The following is a 26660-nucleotide window of genomic DNA, read 5'->3' as shown; positions in this document are numbered from 1 at the left end:
TCCCATCACCCCACAGACACAAGCCCCTTCATTAGCTTCTGCCAAGACGAAGACCCAGAAGTCAGATGCACGGGCCTTCAAGAAGGAACCGTCCCGTGCAGACTTGCTACGTACCTCGACCTCCCAGCCATCGACCAGTACTTCCACCAAACGACCTTCCAAGAAGGCTCATAGGAAGCACAGTTCTCCTTCTCCGCCACGGCACATTTCTTCTCCTGCGCCACCCAGCGGTTGCCGCCCCAGGCCGTCATCCATTTCGCCTGGCCACACCGCTGGTAGCCGAACATCTGGCCGTTCACCGGCGGAGGAAGCTCCCCCTCCCAGACATCTTACCAAGATGGCCGATGAACCTATAGAACCAATGGACGATGACTGTCCGCCTACTGATAGCGGCAGCAGTGCTCGCTCGAAGCCAGGCCCTCAGCGGCCTTCGAGGTGACCCCTTCTTTCATCTTCCTTTTCTTCTTACGATGGCACTTATTCACTGGAATATTCGCAGCATTCGCTCCAACCGAGATGACTTGAAGTTGCTGCTCCGCTTGCACCATCCGCTCGTCGTAGCCCTCCAGGAAACGAAGCTACACCCATGCGATCAAATTGCCTTGGCACACTACACCTCTGTGCGTTTTGACCTACCCACTGTGGTAGGTATTCCGGCTCATGGAGGGGTTATGTTGCTGGTCCGGAATGATATTTACTACGATCCCATCACGTTGCACACCGGCCTGCAGGTAGTTGCCATCCAAATTACTCTCCCCACTTTGACATTTTCCATTTGTACCGTTTACACTCCATCGTCATCTGCTGTTACCAGGGCAGACATGATGCAAATTATTGCTCAGCTACCTGCACCATTTTTGTTAACTGGAGACTTCAATGCCCACCATCCCCTTTGGGGCTCTCCAGCATCCTGCCCGAGGGGCTCCCTGTTAGCAGACTTTTTCAACCAGCTCAATCTTGTCTGCCTCAATACTGGCGCCCCTACTTTTCTTTCGGACACATCTCACACCTATTCCCATTTAGACCTCTCTATATGTACTACCCAACTTGCACGCTGGTTTGAGTGGTATGCACTTTCTGATACATATTCGAGCGACCACTTCCCGTGTGTTATCCATCTCCTGCAGCATACCCCCTCTCCGTGCTCATCTAGTTGGACCATCTCCAAAGCAGACTGGGGGCTCTTCTCTTCCAGGGCGATCTTTCAGGATCAAACCTTCACAAGCTGCGATCGTCAGGTCGCACACCTCACGGAAGTCATTCTCACTGCTGCTGAATATTCCATCCCTCACCCTACTTCTTCCCCACGTCGCGTACCGGTCCCCTGGTGGACCGCAGCATGTAGAGACGCTTTACGTGCTCGTCGACGTGCTTTATGCACCTTTAAACACCACCCTACAGTGGCGAATTGTATCAATTATAAACGATTACGTGCACAGTATCGTCATATTATTAAAGAAAGCAAGAAAGCCAGCTGGGCTGCTTTCACAAGCATCTTCAACAGTTCTATTCCTTCTTCTGTTGTCTGGGGTAGCCTGTGCCGGCTATCTGGCACTAAGGTCCACTCACCAGTTTCTGGCTTGACGGTCGCGAATGACGTCCTTGTGGCCCCTGAGGATGTCTCCAATGCCTTCGGCCGCTTTTTCGCAGAGGTTTCAAGCTCTGCTCATTACCACCCTGCCTTCCTCCCCCGCAAACAGGCAGAGGAGGCTAGGCCACCTAACTTCCGCTCCTCAAATTGTGAAAGTTATAATGCCCCATTCACCATGCGGGAACTCGAAAACGCACTTGCCCGGTCACGGTCCTCCGCTCCAGGGCCTGATTCTATTCATATTCAGATTCTGAAGAATCTTTCTCCTGCTGGTAAAGGTTTTCTTCTTCGTACTTACAATCACATCTGGATTGAGGGACATGTTCCCACATGCTGGCGTGAGTCTATTGTTGTCCCGATTCCTAAGCCGGGGAAGGACAAGCACTTGCCTTCCAGTTATCGACCCATCTCGCTTACCAGCTGTGTCTGTAAAGTGATGGAGCGAATGGTTAACTCTCGTTTGGTTTGGCTGCTCGAGTCTCGATGCCTACTTACCAACGTACAATGTGGATTTAGTAGGCGCCACTCTGCTGTTGACCATCTGGTTACCTTGTCGACCTTCATTATGAATAACATCTTGCGGAAGCGCCCGACCGCGGCTGTGTTCTTTGATTTGGAGAAGGCTTACGACACCTGTTGGAGGGCGGGCATTCTCCGCACCATGCATACATGGGGCCTTCGCGGTCGCCTCCCTCTTTTTATTCGTTCCTTTTTAATGGATCGACAGTTCAGGGTACGTGTGGGTTCTGTCCTGTCAGACACCTTTCACCAGGAGAATGGGGTGCCACAGGGCTCAGTTTTGAGCGTCGCTCTCTTCGCCATAGCATTCAATCCAATAATGGATTGCCTCCCAGCTGATGTATCAGGCTCCCTTTTCGTGGACGATTTTACCATCTATTGCAGCGCGCAGCGTACATGTTTCCTGGAGCGCTGTCTTCAGTGTTCTCTTGACCGTCTTTACTCCTGGAGTGTCGCCAATGGCTTCCGTTTTTCTGCCGAGAAGACGGTCTGTATTAACTTCTGGCACTGCAAAGAGTTTCTCCCACCATCCTTACGACTCGGTCCCGTTGCTCTCCCATTCGTGGAGACAACAAAATTTTTAGGTCTTACATTTGACAGGAAACTTAGCTGGTCTCCACATGTGTCATATTTGGCTGCCCGTTGTACCCGTTCTCTAAATGTCCTCCGTGTTCTCAGTGGTATGTCGTGGGGAGCGGATCGAACCGTCCTGCTTCGTCTACATCGGTCGATCGTCCGCTCCAAGCTGGATTATGGGAGCTTCGTATACTCCTCTGCACGGCCATCCATCTTACGCCGCCTCAACTCCATAAAACATCGGGGTTTACGACTTGCGATCGGAGCGTTTTGTACTAGTCCCGTCGAGAGTCTTCATGCTGACGCTGGTGAATTGCCACTCACCTACAGGCGCGATGTACTGCTTTGTCGGTATGCCTGTCGGCTACTGTCAATGCCCGACCACCCATCTTATCGTTCCTTTTTTGACGACTCTCTTGACCGTCAATACGGGTTGTATGTCTCTGCCCTGCTACCCCCTGGAGTTCGCTTTCGTCGCCTCCTTCAACACCTTAATTTTTCACTCCCTGCAACCTTTTGAGTGGGTGAGAGCCACATGCCACCTTGGCTCCAGGCTCAGGTTCACGTTCACCTTGACCTCAGCTCGCTCCCAAAGGAGGTTACCCCCGGTTCAGTCTACCACTCCCGTTTTGTCGAACTTCGTTCGAAGTTCATTAATATGACCTTCATTTATACAGATGGCTCTAAGACCAATGACGGGGTCGGGTGTTCTTTTATTGTCGGGGCACAAAGTTTCAAATACCGGCTCCGTGGCCATTGTTCGGTCTTCACAGCTGAGCTCTTCGCCCTCTACCAGGCTGTTCTTTACGTCTGCCGCCACCGACATTCTGCTTATGTCATCTGCTCCGATTCCCTGAGCGCCATCCAGAGCCTCAGTGATCCGTATCCGGTTCACCCTTTCGTGCACCGGATCCAACGCTCTCTTCAGCAGCTGGTGGATGTCGGTTCTCCGGTTAGCTTTATGTGGGTTCCTGGCCATGTTGGTATCCCTGGGAACGAAGCTGCAGATGCCGCGGCCAAGGCTACGGTCCTCCAGCCTCAGACAGCTTCTTGTTGTGTCCCTTCGTCAGATTGTAGCAGGGTCATTTGTTGGCGCATTTTATCGCTGTGGCATGCCGATTGGGCTGCACTTACGGACAACAAGCTTCGGGCCTTGAAACCTCTTCCCGCGGCTTGGACGTCCTCCTCCCGCCCTTCTCGACGGGAGGAGGTCGTTTTGGCCCGGTTACGAATTGGACACTGCCGGTTCAGCCATCGCCATCTGCTGACGGCTGCGCCGGCGCTGTTCTGCCCATGTGGACAATTGCTGATGGTCCGCCACATTTTAACGTCCTGTCCGGATTTTAACTCACTGCGTCTTGATCTTGGTCTGCCATGTACTCTCGATGCCATTTTAGCGGATGACCCAGGAGCAGCTGCTCGCGTTCTTCGTTTTATCAAATTGACCAACCTGTCTAAGGACATTTGATTATGCTGTTTTTTTACTCCTATGCCTGTCGATCTTTTATCGTGTTTTCCCTTTTAGTTGCTGTTTTAATCTTGTGCCTCGCGGTGCATTCCTAACGTAGTCTGGGCGCTAATGACCATTGAAGTTGAGCGTCCTAAATCCACAAAAAAAAAAAGACACCTACAGCTTGAAACATTTGCTTGCATCTTTTATTATCAATGCTTGTAAACATTTTATTGTGTAAGTTAATGCATCTTGTGCTGGAGATTGTTTGGGTACTGTAAAATTGAGTGTGCTTAAATGCTGTGTGTGTGTGTGTGTGTGTGTGTGTGTGTGTGTGTGTGTGTGTGTGTAAGCTGGCTGAAATGATGTACATTATCAAAATGAATTTCGCGTGGATACTGAGATGCAATGCAATGCTAAATATCCTACAAAGCATAATGGCGTTTTTTAAACACAATGCTAACTTATGCCTAAATTTCCATTCTTTTCACCAGCACCATGACCATATTGTGTAGCTGCACATGGTTCAGAAAATAATGTTCCTGTAATAACCACTAGTGCAGCAGAAAGACACTTTCAATTAGTATTGTTATTTCCAACTTTTTATAATAAAAATTGGTGTTCACCCAAGTATGAACACTTACAAAATTTTGATGTGAATTACAGTGTGTCTTTAAACTGAAATTTTTTAAAAATTTATGCGCATCCTTCACCATAAAAGTTAATGGCGCATCTATGGAATTTTATTTTTCTTGTGAGCTACTTTTGAGCAGTACATCATTATTTTTTACAGTCATAATATTTAAACATTGTGTTATGTCTGAACTTTGTGTATAATATTTTATTAATTTTTCTCTCACAAAATTTAATCAAGACGTAACTGCTTGTGTACTGTTAATGAGACATGATTTCAAAAGCTAACTAATTTTTAAATCATTAATAGTGTTGACTGATTATGTATTTACAGGAAATCTTGAATAAATGTATAGCATAGATAATTATTGTTTTACAGATTCGGATGAACCAAGGTGTGTCTGTAGACGGCCTGTGCACACCACCTCCTCCAGATTTAATACCGCCTCTAAAAATTATTGCTCCTTGGTGTTTCAAGGTGAGTTTCATAAAAAGATGATCTGTAATTATTTGCAGATTTTTGAAGAGGTACGATATCGCCTTGGTAGCAATTTATTTCCATTACCTTTTACTTTCATCATCTGTATCTTCTACATGGCATCCAAATTGATTCCAAATTTTTATTGATTCACCATGCTTTTATTATACATTAATATTTTTCATATTTATGTTTGTTCCATGTCGGTTCCAAAATAATGAAATGTTCATTGTGGTCATTTCTCTCAATCTTGTTATTGATATAGTTACCTTTGGTCATTCCATTGTTTGTAGATAATTGGTGATGATGTTAAATTTGATGTAGTTGTTGAGTATATGAAATGGCAACAATAGTTTTCCTCTAATTCTATTCAAATGCATATTCCATAACCTGAGGTCCTGGTTGACTTTGGTGCTTGATAAAAATTCAACTTCCAATACCTGTCCATTCCCAAGTGAAAGAAAGCCAGGTACCGCAAACTATTTTCCTGAAAGTCTGCCACCAGATAGATGAGTATTTTTTATTTGTTATAGTTATAATACTGTATTGCATTAGATTATACCTTGTCTTGCACACCTTTCACAAAACATGATGTTATTCTTACACTAAAGATGTTCCTCCCAACTTTTCCCATAGCTGATATTGATACAGATCACAATAAATCCATTGCCCTGATACTGTGGTCTGTGCTTTCTTTCCAGTTCTTACTGGATTATATTATTTTATTTAATAAACAAACACAATAACGTTACTCTAAGAATATAATTTTGTTGATTTTTCTGCATATTATGATGTGATTCATTGTTGGCAGTAAGTGCTTCTTCTGATGCCTTTCATTATGATTAACTTCTTTGGTCAGCATCATAATAACCCTTAACTACTCTAGATGTGTTACAGCACACACACTGTTTCTTCTGCATGGTGCTCTAGACATGTTAATGCAAACCATGCAGACTATTCCCTGTGCCCTCCAGACACAGTATACATGCTGCTACTCAGGTTCATGTGTGCTCTGAACAGGTCAGGGTGCAGAGCTGTTTTTATGTCCCCGAGCACATAGCAGGTGTTCTGTGTTTGACCTGCTCAATTAGTTGTTTGCTGTCATGGTCTGGAGTTGCTATTTTCATCTCTCTCTCTCTCTTCTGGAATTGATACTATGAGGAAAATGGTTGAAGTGTATGAAAGTGATGGTGAAAAGTTTGTGAAAAGTGTATACTGTAGCAACACTTTTCTGCATGTGTTTTGTCAATTCAACTTCAGGACACAAATGTGGGTTAGAGTAAGATTTCAGCATTTTGTGCAAATTTTTTTCAATATTTGTAACAGATGACCTTGATGAAATCTGGAGCAAATTGAACAATAGCTTTCATTTATATACCAAGGCAAATATCCCAGAATCAGCACTTTGTGTGTTATCATGGTGGAAAGCATTAGGATTTGAGGAACCATATTCTTTCAGTGCTGCTCCTTCTGTAGGTCTCCTGTAAGAAAGCTCAGGAATATGGTGGCTACAAGTTTCTAATGGTCTGAGTGCCAATGATCCCAGTCCAATGGGCAACTTGTGCTCAGCAGCTGACATCTTCATAAGTCCTGGGTTCAATAGTATAAACAATTATAAACAATAAACAAGTGCAAGTGTAAATCAGTAGAGAACTGCCTTATGCCATCAGTTTCTTGTTACAAGAAACTCTTTCCATGGGTACGAGCTGCCGTTTCACTGTTGCCCGTCAGTCATATGCTGGAGTAGCACAGGAAAAAACCTACCGTGCAGCCCGTCCTTCACAGGCATCTTTACTTCAGACTGTCAAAGGGCTTTGCAAAATTTGATGTCAGTAGTCGCCCGACAACTGAAATAAGACAGTACATCTGGGGAAGGGCCACTAGAAAAAACAGCAGCTTAGACCCTCTGAAGAGGACCATCACAGTGACGGCAGTTGTATAGTTGTTTTAGTATTTTACGATGACATGGCCTGACACCCAAAAGAATTTTACTTGAATTTGTGCTGGCCATGAAAGCCTATGAATTTATATTCTTGATGTAGTTGTACAACATTCCATAACACATTTTATCCTTGTCGAGAACTTTCCAGTGAAGAAAGCCTATTGTCATTCATATGGTGATTACCTTCCAAACAGTATATTCTCTTCAAAAGAAGACATTTTGGAATAAAATCATTTGTACTGCACAGCTGTTGATCTCATTACAGCCTGGATTTTATTGTATATGCCGGCATACCAGTGGAAATTGTTTTCCAGGTTCTGGGGAAAATTGTTAGTACTTAGGAAACCACATTTGGGATGAGAACATACTCTTTATGGTGACAGTTGGTATCAGAGTCCAGGCATGTCTTCTGGCTTCATTACCATGGAACAACTGCATGTAGTATTGTTCATAAGAGGAGATGAAACATTCCATACATACAGGACAAAATGAAACAAAGAGTGAGCCCCTTTTGTCCACAGATTACTGCTTACTGTGGAGTGGTGCAACAAAAGAGAAACATGGATGTTGACCATCTGTAATACCATAGACTTGTTTTAAGATGGAAAAGATTGGCTGAAAGACAGGTAAAAGAATCAGGAAATCCTAACGTGTTCAACATTACAATTTGAGTATGGGGACAGTAGACTATAGTGACATGGCACTGAATTCATTTGGATCACTGTGAAAGACTGTGAAGTGGTACAAAATGTAGTTCTTTTCACTAAGTGTATCTGAAATTTTAAATGCTGATAATCTCCACCGTGCTGTTACAGGATGAAAGATGCCAGTAAGCAAGATTCATCTGTCTCTGGCAAGACAGTCTGAAGCTTGGTCTACCGAACTGAGGAAATCTGGCAGAGGAAGGTGCTCTGTTGACCAGAATCCTCTACAATTTATTGAAAAGCATGTCCCAAATACTATTGAGAGCAAACCCTCAGAGAAAAATACACCAGTGCGTAGATGCACAGTTCATTTTAAACAAAAAGTGTGCTGAGAAACAAAGTATTAATGTGGAACATATGCTGTACCATTATGTGTTAGGCTGCATTTTGAAGCTCACCATAAAAAACAGTTAAAAACCCATGGATAGCAGCACAAGAAACCAAAAGGAAACGAGAAAAAAAAGCAAGCAAAATACAGGGTTTACATAAAGTCCAGGAACACTATCAATTATTTATTGCTCAAGAACCAAATATTGTACAGATATCAAACATATGTCATTTTGAATAGAAACCGTGAAAGTTGTTGTTTTTTTTTTCTCCACCTGTATACCGTCACAGCATAGTTTGGTAATCTGCTGATAGTCAGCTCTAGTCGCAAAAATGGCGAGTTCAGGGGCGGAGCGAGCTTTCAGTGTGTTGGAGTTCATGAAATGGCCCCCCGATCACCAGAGCTCACTACATGTGACTTTTTTCTGTGGGGACACATTAAAGATCTGGTGTGTGTACCGCCTCTACCTCCTGATGTAGCAGAGCTCCAGGAGAGAATACGGGAAACGACTGCCACAGTCGACGATGCCATGCTGGGACAGGTATGGGAAGAATTGGATTACCATATTGACGTCTGCCGGGTCACTCATGGTTCGCATATTGAATGTTTGTAAAAAAACTTTCAACATTTCTCTTCAAAATGCAATATGTATGACATCTTTACAATGTTTAGTTCTTGTGCAATAAATAATTGAAAGTGTTCCTGGACTTCATGTACACTCTGTATAAATAAAAATATTTTTAGTGTTGCCAGTGGTGGTCCAATGCCCAGACCAAAAAGGAAGATGGAAAATGTGTATAGAAGGTGTAATAAGAAATCAAATATTTACAGTTCCTTCTCTTCTGTCAGATCTGTTTAGTGCTTGAGATGCAAAAAAATTAATACTATTATACATAATTACCTATTTCCAATGCTCAACAGTTATTGGCATACTAGCAGAAAGCATGTGGAAACTTTGAGCATTTGATTTTGAAGACTGCCTAGAGTAATTTACTGGATTTGTGTTCGAAATACAATGGTTAACTGCAAAAGAGTTAACTGGTATAGTTGTTTGCAAAATATTTATTGTGCTGGCACACCTGAACATGAATGGTTGGACATTTCTGATCCTAAACTGTATAAGTGCATAAGATACTAATAAAGTGAAATTGTTGTGCCAAAGCAAACACAGTTGGAGACAGATATCATTTCTGGCCCACAAAAAAAATTAAATAAATAAATAAAAAATTAAAGCAATCCTTTAATGAGCTGCTATGTAGGATGACAGTATCCATCCCTTACTAACAATGTATACATAGTATACTTATTACAGGTAGACATAAAATCTTCATCTGTGACTAAACTTGCAATTTCCTACATTATAAGCAACAAAACAGACATGAAATTAACAACTAGTTTCCATGTAATGGATTAGTAAAGCGAAGCGAAAGAGTTTGTGCTACATTTCACAGCAAATGTAATCTATTTGTGTGATTTAACAGATGATCAGTATACCTCTTTCTCCCATAAACAGTGCAGTTCTTTGTTTTGAATTCCAAAAGGAACCTGAAAAAAAGTGTTACTTGTGTTATTGTATCTGGGGTTAGCATAGTGAGGAGCCCATGGAGAAGAGTGAATAAAGAGGACAACTAGTTAAGAAGGAACACTGAACTACTGCATTTAGGTAAATCTAAAAGACTCGCATTGCTTTTGTCATAGACAACTAAATTAATTTGAAAGATACTGGAAATATGTAATTTTCAGATGAAAAGGAGGTTTTAATGGCAGAGTTTTACAGTAATTCATCCGAAGAGGAGCTTCAGAGTAAGAAAATTTGAGTCTGAATGGCTTGTACAATAGCTGTATTTATGTTGTATCAACATTGACCACATTCAGAGCTATAGATAGACTCACCACTATACACTCCAGAAAAATGTTCAGCACAGTGCCAGGTGGGTTGCGCAGGAAACTCAGCTGTAGGTATTGTCCAGCAACTAAAAAGCAGGTGTGCATTTTACTGATATTGATGCCGCAGTCATCGTGGAAAGCACATCTGTACCAGGCAAAGAATTAAAGATGACAAACATGATATTACAGTAGTGGAAATTTTGTTAAACCTGACATTCCGGTAATGAATGTGTGTGTGTGTGTGTGTGTGTGTGTGTGTGTGTGTGTGTGTGTGTGTGTGTGTGTGTGTGTCTGTCTGTCAATGCATATTAATCAGTCTTCTAAAGATCTACCATTCATTGTTCCTCACCATTATCACTTTCAAACAAAGTTTTTGCATTCAGACTTCTGCAGCACATTAATGGTGCAAATTATTGATCATGTGTTGCATGGTTTTGAGAGCCATGGTGCCAGTGAAATCTTTCACTTATTTACTTGATAGTGTCACATTTCAGTGTTGTTGTTGTTGTGGTCTTCAGTCCTGAGACTGGTTTGATGCAGCTCTCCATGCTACTCTATCCTGTGCAAGCCTCTTCATCTCCCAGTACCTACTGCAACCTACATCCTTCTGAATCTGCTAAGTGTATTCATCTCTTGGTCTCCCTCTACGATTTTTACCCTCCACGCTGCCCTCCACTGCTAAATTTGTGATCCCTTGATGCCTCAAAACATGTCCTACCAATCGATCCCTTCTTCTAGTCAAGTTGTGCCACAAACTTCTCTTCTCCCCAATCCTATTCAATACCTCCTCATTAGTTACGTGATCTACCCACCTTATCTTCAGCATTCTTCTGTAGCACCACATTTCGAAAGCTTCTATTCTCTTCTTGTCCAAACTAGTTATCGTCGCATGTTTCACTTCCATACATGGCTAGACTCCATACAAATACTTTCAGAAACGACTTCCTGACCCTTAAATCTATACTTGATGTTAACAAATTTCTCTTCTTCAGAAACGATTTCCTTGCCATTGCCAGTCTACGTTTTATATCCTCTCTACTTTGACCATCATCAGTTATTTTACTCCCTAAATAGCAAAACTCCTTTACTACTTAAAGTGTCTCATTTCCTAATCTAATTCCCTCAGCATCACCCGATTTAATTTGACTACATTCCATTATCCTTGTTTTGCTTTTGTTGATGTTCATCTTATATCCTCCTTTCAAGACACTGTTCATTCCGTTCAACTGCTCTTCCAAGTCCTTTGCTGTCTCTGACAGAATTACAATGTCATCGGCGAACCTCAAAGTTTTTACTTCTTCTCCATGAATTTTAATACCTACTCCGAATTTTTCTTTTGTTTCCTTTACTGCTTGCTCAATATACAGATTGAATAACATCGGGGACAGGCTACAACCCTGTCTCACTCCTTTCCCAACCACTGCTTCCCTTTCATGCCCCTCGACTCTTATAACTGCCATCTGGTTTCTGTACAAATTGTAAATAGCCTTTCGCTACCTGTATTTTACCCCTGCCACCTTCAGAATTTGAAAGAGAGTATTCCAGTTAACATTGTCAAAAGCTTTCTCTAAGTCTACAAATGCTAGAAACGTAGGTTTGCCTTTTCTTAATCTTTCTTCTAAGATAAATCATAAGGTTAGTATTGCCTCACGTGTTCCAACATTTCTACGGAATCCAAACTGATCTTCCCCGAGGTCCGCTTCTACCAGTTTTTCCATTCGTCTGTAAAGAATTCGCGCTAGTATTTTGCAGCTTTGACTTATTAAACAGATAGTTCGGTAATTTTCACATCTGTCAACACCTGCTTTCTTTGGGATTGGATTAATTATATTCTTCTTGAAGTCTCCGGGTATTTCGCCTGTCTCATACATCTTGCTCACCAGATGGTAGAGTTTTGTCATGACTGGCTCTCCCAATGCCATCAGTAGTTCTAATGGAATGTTGTCTATTCCCGGGGCCTTGTTTCGACTCAGGTCTTTCAGTGCTCTGTCAAACTCTTCACGCAGTATCTTATCTCCCATTTCGTCTTAATCTACATCCTCTTCCATTTCCATAATATTGTCCTCAAGTACATCGCCCTTGTATAAACCCTCTATATACTCCTTCTACCTTTCTGCTTTCCCTTCTTTGCTTAGAACTGGGTTTCCATCTGAGCTCTTGATATTCATACAAGTGGTTCTCTTCTCTCCAAAGGTCTCTTTAATTTTCCTGTAGGCAGTATCTATCTTACACCTAGTGAGACAAGCCTCTACATCCTTACATTTGTCCTCTAGCCATCCCTGCTTAGCAATTTTGCACTTCCTGTCGATGTCATTTTTGAGACGTTTGTATTCCTTTTTGCCTGCTTCATTTACTGCATTTTTATATTTTCTCCTTTCATCAATTAAATTCAATATTTCTTCTGTTACCCAAGGATTTCTATTAGCCCTCGTCTTTTTACCTACTTGATCGTCTGCTGCCTTCACTACTTCATCCCTCAGAGCTACCCATTCTTCTTCTACTGTATTTCTTTCCCCCATTCCTGTCAATTGTTCCCTTATGCTCTCCCTCAAACTCTCTACAACCTCTGGTTCTTTCAGTTTATCCAGGTCCCATCTCCTTAAATTCCCACCTTTTTGCAGTTTCTTCAGTTTCAATCTGCAGTTCATAACCAATAGATTGTGGTCAGAATCCACATCTGCCCCTGGAAATGTCTTACAATTTAAAACCTGGTTCCTAAATCTCTGTCTTACCATTATATAATCTATCTGATACCTTTTAGTATCTCCAGGATTCTTCCAGGTATACAACCTTCTTTTATGATTCTTGAACCAAGTGTTAGCTATGATTAAGTTATGCTCTGTGCAAAATTCTACAAGGCGGCTTCATCTATCATTTCTTCCCCCCAATCCATATTCACCTACTATGTTTCCTTCTCTCCCTTTTCCTACTGACGAATTCCAGTCACCCATGACTATTAAATTTTTGTCTCCCTTCACTACCTGTATAATTTCTTTTATCTCGTCATACATTTCATCAATTTCTTCATCATCTGCAGAGCTAGTTGGCATATAAACTTGTACTACTGTAGTAGGCATGGGCTTTGTGTCTATCTTGGCCACAATAATGTGTTCACTATGCTGTTTGTAGTAGCTTACCCGCACTCCTATTTTTTTATTCATTATTAAACCTACTCCTGCATTACCCCTATTTGATTTTGTATTTATAACCCTGTAATCACCTGACCAAAAGTCTTGTTCCTCCTGCCACCGAACTTCACTAATTCCCACTGTATCTAACTTTAACCTATCCATTTCCCTTTTTAAATTTTCTAACCTACCTGCCCGATTAAGGGTCTGACATTCCACGCTCCGATCCGTAGAATGCCAGTTTTCTTTCTCCTGATAAGGACGTCCTCTTGAGTAGTCCCCGCCTGGAGATCAGAATGGGGGACTATTTTACCTCCGGAATATTTTACCCAAGAGGACGCCATCATCATTTAATCATACAGTAAAGCTGCATGTCCTCGGGAAAAATTACGGCTGTAGTTTCCCCTTGCTTTCAGCCGTTCGCAGTACCAGCACAGCAAGGCCGTTTTGGTTAATGTTACAAGGCCAGATCAGTCAATCATCCAGACTGTTGCCCCTGCAACTACTGAAAAGGCTGCTGCCCCTCTTCAGGAACCACACGTTTGTCTGGCCTCTCAACAGATACCCCTCCGTTGTGGTTGCATCTATGGTACGGCCATCTGTATCGCTGAGGCACGCAAGCCTCCCCACCAATGGCAAGGTCCATGGTTCATGGACAAAATATGATACTGGATCACTTTTTATTTTGACATTTGATGCTGCAAATTTGGATGGAGCATTATTTGCCTTTTAACTCTGTTTTACATTTGTTTTGGAACTATTTACTTGTTTCTTAGTTACTTATGCTGTTGTTAACACAAATAACAACTGTTTTTTAATGCAGGCCCTGTCATTACCAGCAAACTATGCGCGCGGAAAGTTGAGTGCCTTGAGGTTGTTATGCCAGATGACAATGACTCACCAAGACATTCCAGCTCCTCATGATCATGTTACTCACTTCTATAAGGTGTTACACCATGGACTTATTGGCACTGAACAGGTTAGTTTTATGTCTAGTCGAATCAGTAGCCTAAAATGAGTTTTCTACAAATGTCTTACACTTAATAATCATCACATTAGGTAGGTCAAAAACTTCCAGTCTTCAACAATGTTCACAATATGCGTTACATTGTCAAAGCCGAATACAATTACACTTTTTTGGTACCGACTGGAAAAGTTAAGATTCTGTTTCAAGTATTATCACATCACATTCCGGCACCGACTTGCCGCATTTTCGCTCCATGAGAATCTGACCGAGAACTGTACCATCTCGGACCTTATATAGACAAGTGCTTGAATATTTGACTATTTCTGTTAATATATTATAGTTTATAATTTCCCAGGGTTAAAATGATCCTTTCTAATTGGTTTTGAAGTTAACTATTGGGTTTTATTATTTAAATAACATGAGTGAGCTGTATCAATTTAAATACACAGAACTAACTTATGCATCTGCAGTGGGAATTCCCGACTTATAACCATGGCAGCCTTTTGAACAATAATTTTTACTTATTCAAATTTACTCAATTCTTAATTAATGCATGTACAAAGTTGAAACTGGAGTAATTTTATGTAGAAAACTAAAGGTAGCAAAAGTATCAAAACAGATCTCGAAATTATTTAGTAGTTTGGTCACAATTGGCACTGAAAGTCATACAGGCTACAGATTTCAAGTCTTAATATCTATTTAACTAATAGACTTTAGGCTAATTTAAACACTTTGCTGGAATCAGTAAAATTTAGGCTTTCTTTTGGTTGCAGTCGTATAGCTGAATTTAATCTATTAGCTCACTCGAATTTTACTTAATACGTATTGCACAATATACGTCATTGTTCATAACTTTTAATAGGATGCATTTCCAATAAAACTAATTAGTTTATTACTTTCAGAATAGACATTAGAATGTACTGAAATAATAGATTTTACTAGGGGAATTTTCTGAATTCTGCACTATGAGGCTGAAGGCCACAGAATCTGTAGTCGGAACCTGGGTAGTGAAAATGAAGAAAAGAGAGAAAAAAAAAAAAAAGTTTATTGCTTAACTATGTTACTGAAGGAGTGTAAAACCAAAACAGGATAGCAGTGGCCAACGTTGCTTCGTTACAAGAGGGGTGAAGGAAAAGGACTGGAAAGGTTTAGGGAAAGGGGAACAGTTAAGAAAAGTCACCCAGAACCTCGGGTCAGGGGAGACTTAACGAACAGGATGAAAAGGAAAGATTGATTGTTGGGGACTGCACTAGACGAGATTTGAAACCCTGAGAGCTTAAAGGTGGAAGACAGGGTAATATGCAAGACAGAGATTACGTATAAAACATTGTGTATGAGTTAATAAGACTGAAAAGCTAAGTGCATTGTATATAACAGAGGTGGGAGGAGGAGGGGAGAGGGGGGGGGGGGGGGGGAAATCCAGATGATGCATGTGGTGAAACAAGCACAGAGTTCATGACTGTCATGTTGTACATCATGCTCTTCAATAGGATATTGTGAGTTGCCTGTATACACCCTCCACCTGTGCCCATTCACCCTGACTGATAACTGTCTGGTAGTCATGCCGATATAAATGGCCGAACAGTGTTTAAATAACAGCTGGTATATGAGGTGTCATTGGACAGGTGGCTCTCCCTGTGATAGTATATGTTGTGCCAGTTACAGGGCTGGAATAGGTGGTGGTAGGAGGGTGCATAGGGCAAGTCTTGCAGCGAAGGTGGTCACAGCGGTAGGAGCTGTAGGGTAGGGAGATGGCTGCAGAAATAGCTTAAGGTATGACAAGGATACTGAGGAAATTGGGAGGGCGACAAAAATCTACTGTAAGTGTGGTGGGCCAAATCCCAAACAGAATGGATCTCATCAGGGCATGATTTTAGGAAATCATGCCCTGATACATTCAAGACCAGGATAATATTGGGCGACAAGTGGTGTCCTCTGAAGTTGTTTTTTGGAGAGATCCGCAGTACCAGGATTCGATGTGATGACCCGGGAGATCTGCTTTTGGACTAGGCTGTTGGGATAATTACGCCAGTGAAGGCTAAAGTGAGAGAGGTGGTGTATTGCTGTAAAGAGTCTGCATCTGAACAAATATGTTTGCCTTCAATACCAAGGTTATATGGGAGGGAACGTTTGACATGGAAAGGGTGGCAACTGTCAAAATGTAAGTACTGTTTCTAGAATGCAGGAGAACTTCCGTGAAGTTTGGAAGGTAGCAGACGAGGTACTGGCGGAATTGAAGCTCTGGGGACGGGGCGGGCGTCGTGCTTCGGTAGCTCAGTTGATAGAGCACTTGCCTGCGAAAGGCAAAGGTCCCGAGTTTGAGTCTCGGTCCGGCACGCAGTTTTAATCTGCCAGGAAGTTTTGTAAGTACTGTTGTTTGTTAGCAGGTTCTAAGTGTATGAAAGTGTGTAGCTGGCCTTCAGTGAGGATGAGATCTACATCAAGGAAAGTGGCGTGGACTTCAGAATAGGACTTTCTTACTAGAAAGAGCAGATAAGCAGTTGTTAGCATCCCACTTAGTAAATTAATCGACTTCCTTTACTTCCAGTACGATGGATGTGGAAGAATTATGGGCAAATTTTAAACACAAATCACGTATTGGAGAAGTATGTGCTGAAAAAGTGGGTTACAGGTGGAAAAGACCCACTGTGGTTTAACAGCACAATTCGGAGAATGCTCAGGAAGCTAAGACAGTTGGACTTGTGGTACAAGAAAGACCGGGAGAATGTGAGGACAGGCAAAAGTTAGTTAGAGATTCATGCTGCTGTAAAAAGAGCGATGCACGAAGCATACAACCACTACCACTGTCATACCTTAGCAAAAGATCTTGCTGAAAACCCAAGGAAATTCTGGTCTTACGTAAAATCGGTAAGCGGGTTGAAGGCTCCCCTCCAGTCACTCACTGATCAGTCTGACCTGCCTGCGGAAGACAGCAAAATGAAAGCTGAAATTTTAAATTTAGCATTTGAGAAATCTTTCATGCAGGAGGATCATACAAACAAACCGCCATTTGAGTCTCATACAGATTCCTGTGTAGAGGACATATGATAGACATCCCTGGGGTTGTGAAGCAGCTGAATGGGTAGAAAATAAATAAATCGCCAGGTCCTGATGGGATTCCAATTCGGTTTTACAGAGAGTACTCTACTGCATTGGCTCCTTACTTAGCTTGCATTTATCGCGAATCTCGTGCCCAACGTAAAGTCCTGAGCGAGTGGAAAAAAGCGCAGGTGACGCCTGTATATAAGAAGGGTAGAAGGACGGATCCTCAAAATTACTGGCCAATATCCTTAACATTGGTTTGTTGCAGGATTTTCGAACATATTCTCAGTTCGAATATAATGAATTTCCTTGAGACAGAGAAGTTGCTATCCATGCATCAGCACGGCTTTAGAAAGCATCGCTCCTGCGAAATGCAACTCAACCTTTTTTCACATGATATCTTGCGAACCATGGATGAAGAGTATCCGACGGATGCCATATTCCTTGACTTCCGGAAAGTGTTTGACTTGGTGCCCCACTTTAGACTCCTAACTGAGGTACGAGCATATGGGATTGGTTCCCAAATATGTGAGTGGCTCGAAGACTTCTTAAGTAACAGAACCCAGTACATTGTCCTCGATGGTGAGTGTTCATCGGAGGTGAGGGTATCATCTGTAGTGCCCCATGGAAGTGTGGTAGGTCCGCTGTTGTTTTCTATTTACATAAATGGTCTTTTGGATAGGGTGGATAGCAATGTGTGGCTGTTTGCTGATGATGCTGTGGTGTACGGGAAGGAGTCGTCGTTGAGTGACTGTAGGAGGATACAAGATGACTTGCACAGGATTTGTGATTGGTGTCAAGAATGGCAGCTAAATCTAAATATAGATAAATGTAAATTAATGCAGATGAATAGGAAAAAGAATCCCGTAATGTTTGAATACTCCATTAGTAGTGTAGCGCTTCACACAGTCACGTCGATTAAATATTTGGGCGTAACATTGCAGAGCGATATGAAGTGGGACAAGCATGTAATGGCAGTTGTGGGGAAGATGGATAGTCGTCTTCGGTTCATTGGTAGAATTTTGGGAAGATGTGGTTCATCTGTAAAGGAGACCGCTTATAAAACACTAATAAGACCTATTCTTGAGTACTGCTCGAGCGTTTGGGATCCCTATCAGGTCGGATTGAGGGCGGACATAGAAGTAATTCAGAGATGGGCTGCTAGATTTGTTACTGGTAGGTTTGATCATCACACGAGTGTTACGGATATGCTTCAGGAACTTGGGTGGGAGTCTCTGGAGGAAAGGAGGCATTCTTTTCATGAATCACTATTGAGGAAATTTAGAGAACCAGCATTTGAGGCTGACTGCAGTACAATTTTACTGCCACCAACTTATATTTCACGGAAAGACCACAAAGATAAGATAAGATAAGAGAGATTAGGGCTCGTACGGAGGCATATAGGCAGTCATTTTTCCCTCGTTCTGTTTGGGAGTGGAACAGGGAGAGAAGATGCTAGTTGTGGTATGAGGTACCTTCTGCCACGCACCGTATGGTGGATTGCGGAGTATGTATGTAGATGTAGATGTGTAGATGTAAAAATTTAAATGTGATGAGGTATTTAGAGATTCTAGGAATTTTGACAGGTCGGCCTCACCATGAGTCCATACAGAAAAGATGTCATCAATGTATCTGAACCAAACCAGAGGCTGAAGGCTTATGGATCCCAGGAAAGCCCCTCCAAGCGACCCATGAAAAGGTTGGTATAGGGAGCACACATCCTGGTTCCCATGGCTGCACCCCTGATCTGTTTGTATGTCTGCCCCTCAAAGGTGAAGTAATTGTGTAATGTTGATTAAGATGAGCAAGAAGGATGTCATAGGCTTGGAATCAGGTGGGTGTTGACCAAGGATATGTTCAGCAGCAGAGAGACCATGAATGTGAGGGATGTTGGTATAGAGGGAATGGTGACAAGCAAGGTGTGTGGTGCGAGTTGGATGAGTACGGATTTTAGATGATCTAAGAAATGGTTAGTATCTTTAATATAGGAGGGAAGTCTATGTACTATGTTGATCAACTAAGTCAGATATACATTCGGGGGTGCTTTGAAGCTAGCAATTACAGGATGGCCAGGATGATTGGATTTGTAGATCTTAGGAAGAAGGTAAAAGGTTGGGGTGTGTGGTTTGGGTGGGGTAAGGAAGTTCTATGGATTGAGGCGTAAGTCCTTGTTAGGGGTCTGAGGTTTTTAGAAGGGACTGCAGGACAGTTTGCGTCACAGGGATGGGATCTTGATGGTAGATGCTGTACGTAAAGATGTCAGATATCTGATGTAGTCCTTCATTAACATACTCCTGTCAGTCATGTTTCACAGTGGTAGATCCTTTGTCTGCTGGGAGGATAATGATGTAGTCACCAGGTTTATGGGAACATAGAGCATGGAGTTCTGCAGGAGACAGGTTATGGTCATGTTGTAGGAACCTGACAAAAAGTTATGAAGCAATGCTGCCCGTGAGGAATTCTTTGAAGGCTTGTAAGAGATGATTCTAAGGTAGTGGTGGTGGACCAACTTAGGATTGTGGTCGGAGCTGTTCAAGGCAGGATTCAATGTCAAGTTTGCTGTTCGAAAAGATCTGGGATTGAGTTGCAAATTGATATTTCCAGTTGACATTACACATAAATGAAAGTAGGCCCTTCACCAAAGTGAGATAATACAGATAATACGGGGAAGGGGGGGGAGTGCTTTGGACAAGAGGTTGAGAACACGCACCCCTACCTTTTACCTTCTTCCTAAGATCCACAAACCCAATTATCCTGGGCATCCTGTAGTTGCTGGCTTCAAAGTACCCACTGAACGTATATCTGCCTTAGTTGATCAACACTTGCAACCCATAGTACAAAGACTTCCCTCCTATATTACAGATATTAACCATTTCCCAGATTGTCTGAAATCCACGCCCGTTCCACTCCCACCACACACCTTGCTTGTGTCCATTGATGCCATCTCCCTCTAAACCAACATTCCCTACGTACATGGTCTCTCTGCTGCTGAATGTTTCCTCAGTTGATTCCCACGATTCTAAGCATATGACATCCTCCTTGCTCACATTAATCGACTTACACTTACCAACAATTACTTCACCTTTGAGGGGCAGACATATAAACAGATCGCTGGTACGACCATGGAAACCAGGAGGGCTCCTTCCTATACCAACCTTTTCATGCGTTGCTTGGAGGGGGCATTCCTGGGATCCGTAAGCCTTCAGCCCCTGGGTTGGTTCAGATATATTGATGGCATCTTTGCTGTGTGGACTCATGATGAGGCTGACCTGTTAAAATTCCTGGAATATCTAAATACTTCCTCCCAATTAAATTTCATATGGTCCCATTCCAAATCCCATGCCACTTTCCTTGATGTCAACTTCATCCTTGTTGAAGGCCAGCTGCACACTTTCGTCTACATAAAACCTGCTAACAAACAATATTACTTACATTTTGACAGTTGCCATCCTTTACATGTCAAACGTTCCCTTCCACATAGCCTTGGCATTCGATGCAAACATATTTGTTCGGATGCAGACTCTTTACAACAATACACCACCTCTCTCACTTTAGCCTGCACTGGATGTAATTATCCCAACAACCTAGTTCAAAAGCAGCTTTCCTGGGTCATCACATCGAATCCTAGTACTGCGGATCTCTCCAAAAAACATTGGAGCACACCACTTGTCACCGTGTATTATCTTGGTCTTGAATGTATCAATCACCTACTTCGACAAAGCCGTGATTTCCTAAAGCCATGCCCTGATGAGATCCATTCTGTCTGAGATTTTGGCCACTACACCTACAATAGCTTTTCATCACCCTCCCAATCTCCTCAGTATCCTTGTCAGACCCTAAGATCTTTATGCATCCATCTCCCTACTCTATAGCTCCTACCCCTGCGACTGTCCTCACTGCAAGACTTGCCCTTTGCACCCTCCTACCACCACCTATTCCAGCCCTGTAACAGGCAAAACATATACTATCAAAGGGAAATTCACCTGTGAAATGACACCTCATATACCAGCTGTTGTGTAAACACTGGTCGGCCATTTATATCGGCATGACTACCACACAGTTATCAGTCAGGGTGAATGGGCACAGGCGGAGGGTGTATACAGGCAACTCAACAATATCCTATTGCAGAGCATGCTGTACAACATGACAGTCATGAACTCGGTGCTTGTTTCACCACACGCATTATCTCAGTTTCTCAGAACTTCACAGGTGGGTTTACATCTTTAATTTTCTGTCTTGTCTATTTTTCACTCCCACCCCCTCCCCTACCGCTGCTGTATACAATGCACTTAGCTTTTCACTTTTCAACTCATACAGGTTGGTTTTGTAGTAATCTCTGTCTTGCATATTACCCTGTCTTCCACCTTTAAGCTCTCAGGGTCTCAACAATCAGTCTTTCCTTCTCATCCCGTCCAGTAAGTCTCCCCTGACCCGGGGTTCTGTATGACTTCCTAAACTGTTCCCCTTTCCCTAAACCTCTCCAGTCCTTTTCCTTCACCCCTCTCCTTCTCATTCAACTCTTCTGCCAGAAGGAGGAGCTACTGGCTCCAAAAGCTTGCAATCCTTTTGTGTGTGTGTTCCCCTGCCGCCGCTTGGTGAGTAGACTTTTTATCTATCCATTTACATTATGATCTCTTTTAAAGTGTTTAACATTCTTCTGCTAAGTACTAGTTCTAAAAAAGCAAGAAAAATTTGGACTGTTTCAGCACAAAAAGGAAACAAAACTATCAGTAATGCCGTGTGTGTGTGTGTGTGTGTGTGTGTGTGTGTGTGTGTGCGAGAGAGAGAGAGAGAGAGAGAGAGAGAGAGAGAGAAGGACATCTCTCACATCTATGACCGAGACAGGATTCGAACGTGCTACCATACTGGTCACACAGTTCCATTTGATTTGATTGCTAAGAACTTAAAGCAAGGCAGGAGTAGAAACTTCTGTCAGTTATTCAAGAGGAAATGAAAGAAACTGCAGCTATAGGTCTGTGCTTTTTAGGAATGATGAAGACAACTTGGGAATGAACAGTGCATATAACTGCAAAATTTTAGCCAAATGTTTTGATATATTACTCAATTGTGAGTCACGAAGAGAAAGATTATACTTTATAGAACTTTAAGTAATCTGAGAAACAATCCAGTCTTTAAATGAGGAAGAATTCTGCATTCCATGGTGAATTTTAAGACCTTAGGAGAAGCTAATATAATATCAGGAATTTTAAAATTTTTTAAAAGACAAACATGTCTGACACTTGGTAAACTTATGAAAAAATCTGAGATGAAGGGAACTTATGAAATGACTGAAAAATAAGACTAAACTATCTGCTACACAAAAAGTTAACAAAATAGTCATCAACTGTAATCGTTTTCTTAATTCATGTAAGATAAAAATTTTTCACTTCCCATAAGAACAGGAGCTGGATGCAGAATTTGAAGAATATCAGAGGGGGGTAGGTACTGTGCGCCATAAATCAATAATCTGAAGTTAATGTGATGCACGAATTAAAGACTACTTGTGCACAGTTGTATGTTTTAAAAAGTTTAGAACTTAATAGACAGACTGACTCGGTTTGGGATTCTGGTATATATTGGCATAGATAAGTAAATACAGGAGCTCTTGCAAGAAAAGTATTCAGTACAGATCTAAAATAAAATACAGGGGTGGCTTGAAAAGTTCTCAGGGTCACTACAAGAGATCAGCACTAGCACAACAAGAGTTGTTCACATGATATTCTTTGGACTGTTGCTTGTAAACACGTGTCACATCAGTGCTCTTTGAAGAGATTTATGGTGGTCATGTGGTTCTGTTGTTGTTCTTGCACAGTGATTTGCAAAGATGGAAAAAATTGCGATTCAAGCAGTGATTAAATTCTTCGTAAAGAAAGGTATAAAAGCAAAGAGCATTCATGCTGATTTCCATAACACACTGAGGGACTCTGCTCCTTCATATTCAACTGTTGCCAAGTGGACAAATGAACTTAAATTTGGTCGGGAGAGCTTAGATGACGGAAAAGTGCACAAAATGTTCATGGAGGATCACTATTTGAAAGTGCGTGAAATTGCTCACACTTGCCAGATGTCATCTGGAAGGGTATATCACATTTTAACTGAAGAATTGGAAATGAAAAAAATTATCTGCAAAATTGGTGCCGCGACTCTTGAAGCTGGACAAAAACGCATGAGAATGGACATATTGGAACAATGTTTGGTGCATTTTAGGAGAAACAAACAAGGCTTTTTGCACCAGTTTGTAACCACAGATGAAACTTGGGTGCACTACTATATCCCAGAGACAAAACAGTCAAATCAGTGGAAACATGCTGATTCTCCACCACCAAAGAAAGCAAAGACAATTCCTTCAGTGGGTAAGATCATGGCATCAGTGTTCTGGGATGCAAAGGGGATTCTGTTTGTAGATTATCTACCCACTGGGCAAACAATTACTGGAGAATACTATGCTAACCTCCTGGACAAACTGCAACAAAATATACACAATAAAAGGCCAGGTTTAGCAAGGAAGAAAGCCATCTTCCATCAAGACAACGCTTGCTTGCACACATGTGCTGTTTCCATGGCAAAAATACATGAACTAAGGTATGAATTGTTGCCACAGTGGCCTTATTCACCTGATATGGCTATGTCAAACTTCCGTCTCTTCCCAAAACTGAAATTTTTTTCTTTGTGGACAAAGATTCACTTCAAACGGAGAATTGATAGCCGGAGTTGACAACTATTTTGCAGGCCTGGAGGAACCTCATTTTCGAGATTGGATCAAGGCACTGGAACATCATTGGACCAAGTGCATTAATCTGCAATGAGACTACATTGAAAAATAAAAAAAGTTGTATGAGATCTATTTGTGATTGTTACAGAGTTAAACTAAGTGTTAGGTTATCACCAAACCTTCTTAATTTGTGTGCTTGAAAAGAAGGATCAGAAAATGCCAGCGGCAATTGGGCGGAAAAGGGATAATCTCAAAATTGACTGTTTAGTATTTCCCGATGATGTAGCAAGTCTGTCAGACAGTGTAGATCTAACACAAAAACGGATAAAAATTCTCAATACAAAGCATAGAAATATCAGAACAACACACAAATTTCCCTGGTAGTAAAACGCAAGCTTATCCTGACTTAACCTTGTCTATTATGGGTTAGGAACCTAGTGACAACCCTGGCAATTTTATTAGCTCCTGCTGATGTTGCACGTACTGTGTGCAATATACCCTTTGTAACAGTGTGCAGAAGTGAGGGTATCGATGGAGATCAGTTGCGCTTGAGCAGTCCAAAGCAGATCTTGGTCTACTGGTTAACATACATTACAGAATCCACACAAGCACAATACATCACTATTTTAAACTCCTAATGTACAAACGGTTAACATACATTACAGAATCCACACAAGCACAATACATCACTATTTTAAACTCCTAATGTACAAACAGCTGTTTAAAGGCCCTCATGCATCTGGTCTCTGCTGTGGGTGTTAAACTGCGAGCTGTAGTTTATTCCTAGATTCTTCACTTAATACTGTTTCCTAAGACTTTGTAACTAGGCTTTCACAGGATAATTGGCAAGTATCTTCAAGTATCTGCATATTCAGGTTCTCCAGAATTTCTGTGACACCCTACTGTGAAATGAACAAACCTGTGCACATACATGCTGAGCTTCTTTGTATCCTTCAATATTTCCTGTTTGTGCGAAAAGACGTGAACAATATTTTAAAAATAGAACAAGGGGAAGAAAAACATAAATTTTGGAATGACACAGAAGAATACAAAAGTGTGAAAAAATTATAGTTGAAATTAGAAATATTGTAAAACATTTTGAAGAAATTAAATGGTAAACACATGTTGTGGGGCAGCGGGTGGAATAATTGTTAATGTTCCTATTATTTATTTAATGCTGTTGTTTGCCGTTCTCAACACTGGCTCTCTAACTACAATATTGGCAACCAGAAAGTGATTAGCAAAATGTGAAGCCTGTAATTAGAATTCCTAGTGCCCACTCCATCTGAGAAATACATTTATAGCTACAGCTTATAGCTCTGAGGAATTAGGAGATCGTCTGGGATTCATAATCAAAAACCATTCTCTCTAAAATGTTCACTATATTCTGAAAGTCACAGACCAAAAAGAATCCACACAATCCAACTACCAGAGCAGTTCAGAGTCTAATGCGCTGATGCAACTATAGCTGTTCAAATTAAATGTTTAAGTGAATGCTCACCATAATTTGATGATAATGTTCATCAAACGCCACGCTAATAATGGTAGAATGTCTGTCCTGCGGCGGCATGTGAAAATACGACATACGCAAACTAAAGATAGATCATTAACGTCATCCCAAAATTAACACTTCACTCGAAAACGATTTTATGGTTACGCGTATCCCGAGTAACTTATTACTGCATCTGAGACTGTTTATATCAACGATACCGACGTGACGCGACTCCCGGCACAGGTGGTGCGCTAGTCAGCGTCTGGAGAGAACTGGGGCCTTTTTCTTCTCGTGCAGCGTTCTTACATATAAAGCCGCGGTGCGGACGGCTAAGGGAACGCCTGATCAAATCTGCTCTCCCGACTAGCCGCTGGGCTAGTAATGCACCACTTTAAATTATCGAATAAATCATTGCTTCCTTTGCTGATGGCCGATGAAGCTTTCAATTTAATTGTGCAGTCAGCACACAAGTAAGTAATCATAATAACAGTCTGACGTGGTTAAGTCAAATATTTTGGGCGAGAGAATTAATTTAATTACACTACACGCAGTAGACGAGCTCTGAACTTGCCCTTTGGAGATACGCTATTGCTATAGTTTTATAGTTATTCTGTTGAAACTTCTCACATTTTTATGATTATAGCGGATCTCCCTTCTACTTAAATTTAAACATCCTAGCTTTATTTATTCGCCTACTTAATCTATCTTGCTTCCTTAATTTCTAAGACAAAAACCAGAAAATCCTGAATTTCAACTAAAATTTTAATTTGTGAGATCCAGAATACTGTTTCTACTAAATTATTATGCAAAAGGAATCTAAATATAAATTTTTAAGTTTCTAGCTCTTTTCTGTTGCGCCAATGATTTTTACAGAAAAACATCCAAATTTCGAAAATGGTTAAAGTTATTGAACTGATATCCAACACATATTGATTTTGTATTACACCTGACATGCTAGAAACGTTTCAGGTTATTTACTTGATTTTTAAAGTATTGCGCAACATTTATGATGTCAGAGCTAGTTACAGCGGACTGGCTGGCACACACTGGAAAGACTGATGTGAATTTTATAAGGCATGAGTATGCTGCTTCCCTACAATGTGGCCTATGAGAGTGCATGAAAATGTATAATAAATTTGCTTAAAGAGACAAGAAATAGAAGACAAAACCAAATACAAAAGAAAAATAATAAGTGGGAACTGTCTAAGACA

At 41.6% G+C, this 26660-nt stretch overlaps 1 protein-coding gene across 1 annotated transcript in view; it reads left to right on the top strand.

Moving 5' to 3' along the window:
* The window catches only part of LOC126468380 (probable Rho GTPase-activating protein CG5521), a 276527-nt gene that overhangs the window by 102429 nt on the left and 147438 nt on the right, over window positions 1-26660 (top strand). The window contains exons 21-22 of the mRNA XM_050096545.1: window positions 5149-5247; window positions 14060-14215. Of these exons, the coding sequence (XP_049952502.1) occupies window positions 5149-5247; window positions 14060-14215 (255 nt within the window). The remainder of the gene's footprint in view (window positions 1-5148; window positions 5248-14059; window positions 14216-26660) is intronic.

The sequence above is a fragment of the Schistocerca serialis genome, chromosome 1, assembly GCF_023864345.2.
Source record: "Schistocerca serialis cubense isolate TAMUIC-IGC-003099 chromosome 1, iqSchSeri2.2, whole genome shotgun sequence".
NCBI lineage: Eukaryota > Metazoa > Arthropoda > Insecta > Orthoptera > Acrididae > Schistocerca > Schistocerca serialis.
This window is presented reverse-complemented; position numbering and strand designations above follow the sequence as displayed.